This window comes from Saccostrea cucullata, unplaced genomic scaffold, assembly GCF_032062105.1.
Source record: "Saccostrea cucullata isolate Sc308-1 unplaced genomic scaffold, CSIRO_AGI_Scuc_v1 ctg3829, whole genome shotgun sequence".
Lineage (NCBI taxonomy): Eukaryota > Metazoa > Mollusca > Bivalvia > Ostreida > Ostreidae > Saccostrea > Saccostrea cuccullata.
Genome location: NW_026931944.1, coordinates 21,305 through 24,018, shown reverse-complemented (window position 1 = coordinate 24,018; position 2,714 = coordinate 21,305). Strand labels below are relative to the sequence as shown.

Genomic DNA, 2,714 nt, shown 5'->3' with positions numbered 1-2,714 from the left:
ATTTAATTAGTTCAACAGGATAATGGAAGCATTGTTTGAATTAATTTTTTTGTTTGAATTTTTACTATATAATCAATAGAGCCCCACCCTAACACTAGTGTATCATTTATATGTTTTGAAATGACCCCTTTTGTGTATTACGTCATCAATTATGTGAAGGAACACAGAATTAAAAGCATGGACCCGACGCCATTCTTATGTTGTTTATACAGGCTAATAAAAGCATGATAGGACCACCTTAACCTTAACACATGGTGTCAGAAGTTTACAATGGATAAACTGGAACCACCAGGAGTACTTTCGCTCACGGGGAACGTGGCAGAAAATTGGAAGAAGTTCAAACAGAGGTTTGATGTTTACATGACAGCTACAGGTGCGTCCGAAAAAGGTGACAAACAAAAATCATGCATTTTCTTACACGTAGTAGGAGAAGAGGCAGTTCAAGTTTATAACACCTTTGTATTTGATGAGGGTGATGAGTTTAAATTAAAGAAAATACTCGATAAATTTGAGGCGTATTGCACACCAAAACGCAATACTACGTATGAGAGACATAAGTTCTTCACGAGGGTGCAGAGGTCCGATGAGACCATAGACCAATATGTGACGGAATTACGAACTATGGTAAAGAACTGTGAGTTCGGGGATCTAGCAGATTCTCTAATACGTGACAGAATAATATGTGGGGTCCCAGACAACACGCTGAAAGAGAGACTTTTACGAACAGTCGATCTAACATTAGACAAAGCACTTGCAACCTGTAGAGCAGCAGAGTCGACAAAGGAACAAATAAAGAGTATTGTCCCTCCTTCTGAAGTACATGCCATTGGGGGAAAACCCGAAGACAAAAAAGTTCGGGCATTTAAGCAAGGTAAAATTTGTGGACGGTGTGGATATGATGATTCACATAAGACTTGCCCTGCTATGGGTCAAATTTGCAATAAGTGTAATGGTGCAAATCACTTTGCAAAAGTCTGCAGATCAAAAGGCAAACAAAATAGTACCAGAAAGAAAATACAGAAGAAGAAACACATTCATGACATTCAGGATGAACAAGCCTTCTTCATCGACGCTCTGGAGACAGTTCATTCCGACAAACCTGAGGAGTGGCGTGTAACTCTATGTACCAATGGCAAAGGAATCAACTACAAGTTGGATACAGGTAGTCAAGTCAACATCCTGCTGGAGAAACAGTATCACAGTCTACGATGGAAGCCAAAACTACACAAGACAAATATACAGCTTATGTCGTACAGCAAGCATAGTATTCCGGTCTTAGGAGCATGTGTTTTAGAAGTTTCTCATCAGAGAAAAGCAGCTAAGGTCTACTTTGTGATAGTTCAGGATGCTTCAACAGCAATCTTAGGCGTAAAAGCTTGCGACAAGTTAGGACTAGTGAAACGCACATATACAATAGAAAACTGCACAAAGATTACAGACACAACTGCACAGATTGTGGATCAAAATAATGACTTGTTCGAAGGATTAGGATGTTTACCAGGTGAACATAAATTAACCATAGATCCAGACATTACACCAGTAGTGAGTCCATGTCGTAAAATACCTTTCGCTCTACATGAAAAACTCCAAGATGAACTTAAACGCATGGAGGATATGGGTGTCATATGCAAAGAAACCGAACATACAGATTGGGTGAGTCCGATTGTAATCGCTCCGAAAAAAGACGGAAAGATCCGCGTGTGTCTTGATCCAATTCAGCTGAACAAAGCGATACAGAGAGAACATTACAAGCTGCCAACGCGAGATGAGATTCATGCGAAGTTCAAGAATGCACATTATTTCAGTAAACTTGATGCTCGCACTGGATTCTGGCAAATGAAACTGGAGCAGAATTCCTCAAAACTTACCTGTTTCAATACACCATTCGGAAGGTATATCGATTTCTGCGTCTACCTTTCGGTATCTCATCAGCACCCGAGATATATCACAGGACAATTCATATGATATATGAACACATACCAGGATGCACGACAATGATGGATGACATCATCGTATGGGGTTCAACTCTACAAGAACACAACCAACGACTACAGCAAGTGTTTGATGCATCACGCAAAGCAAATCTCAAATTGAATCGAGAAAAATGTGTATTTGGAGTTAAGGAACTTACATTCGTCGGTGACACTATATCCGCAGAAGGAATCAAGCCAGACAAGGCCAAGGTCAAGGCCATAACAAACTTTGAGACTCCAAAATGTAAGAAAGATGTACAACGCTTTTTAGGCATGTTGAACTACCAGGCAAGATATGTTCCAGACTTGTCGTCGAAAACTCAAGTTCTGCGAAATCTCACAGAGGACAAAAACCAATTTCAGTGGACTACAGTTGAGCAAAAATCATTCGATGAGCTAAAGGCCATATTAACAAGTACATCAGTTCTTAAGTTCTTCGACCCGAACAAAGAGATTAAAATCTCTTCAGATGCCTCTAGTTTTGGACTGGGAGCAGTGCTCTTACAGAGGCATGATAACGAGTGGATGCCGGTGGCATATGCCCCCCGAGTTATGTCTGATGCAGAAACCAGATATGCGCAGATTGAGAAAGAAATGTTAGCCATATCATTTGCATGTGAACACTTCCACCAATACATACTTGGACAGGTAGTAGAAGTGGAAACAGATCATAAACCACTTGTGAACATTTTTAAGAAGTCCCTGAAAGACTGTCCACTACGATTACAAAGACTGCTGCTG

General features: G+C 40.3%; 1 protein-coding gene across 1 annotated transcript; it reads left to right on the top strand.

Annotated features, from left to right (window-relative positions):
• Positions 1 to 270: 270 nt before the first annotated feature.
• LOC134234088 (uncharacterized) lies at positions 271 to 1,965 on the top strand. The gene has a single exon (XM_062716150.1). It carries the CDS (start codon positions 271 to 273, stop codon positions 1,963 to 1,965), a length of 1,695 nt encoding a protein of 564 aa, XP_062572134.1.
• Positions 1,966 to 2,714: the final 749 nt, after the last annotated feature.

Bases quoted from the DNA above. Each gene is read 5' to 3' on its own strand.
- LOC134234088 (XM_062716150.1), top strand. From the start codon at position 271: ATGGATAAACTGGAACCACCAGGAGTACTTTCGCTCACGGGGAACGTG.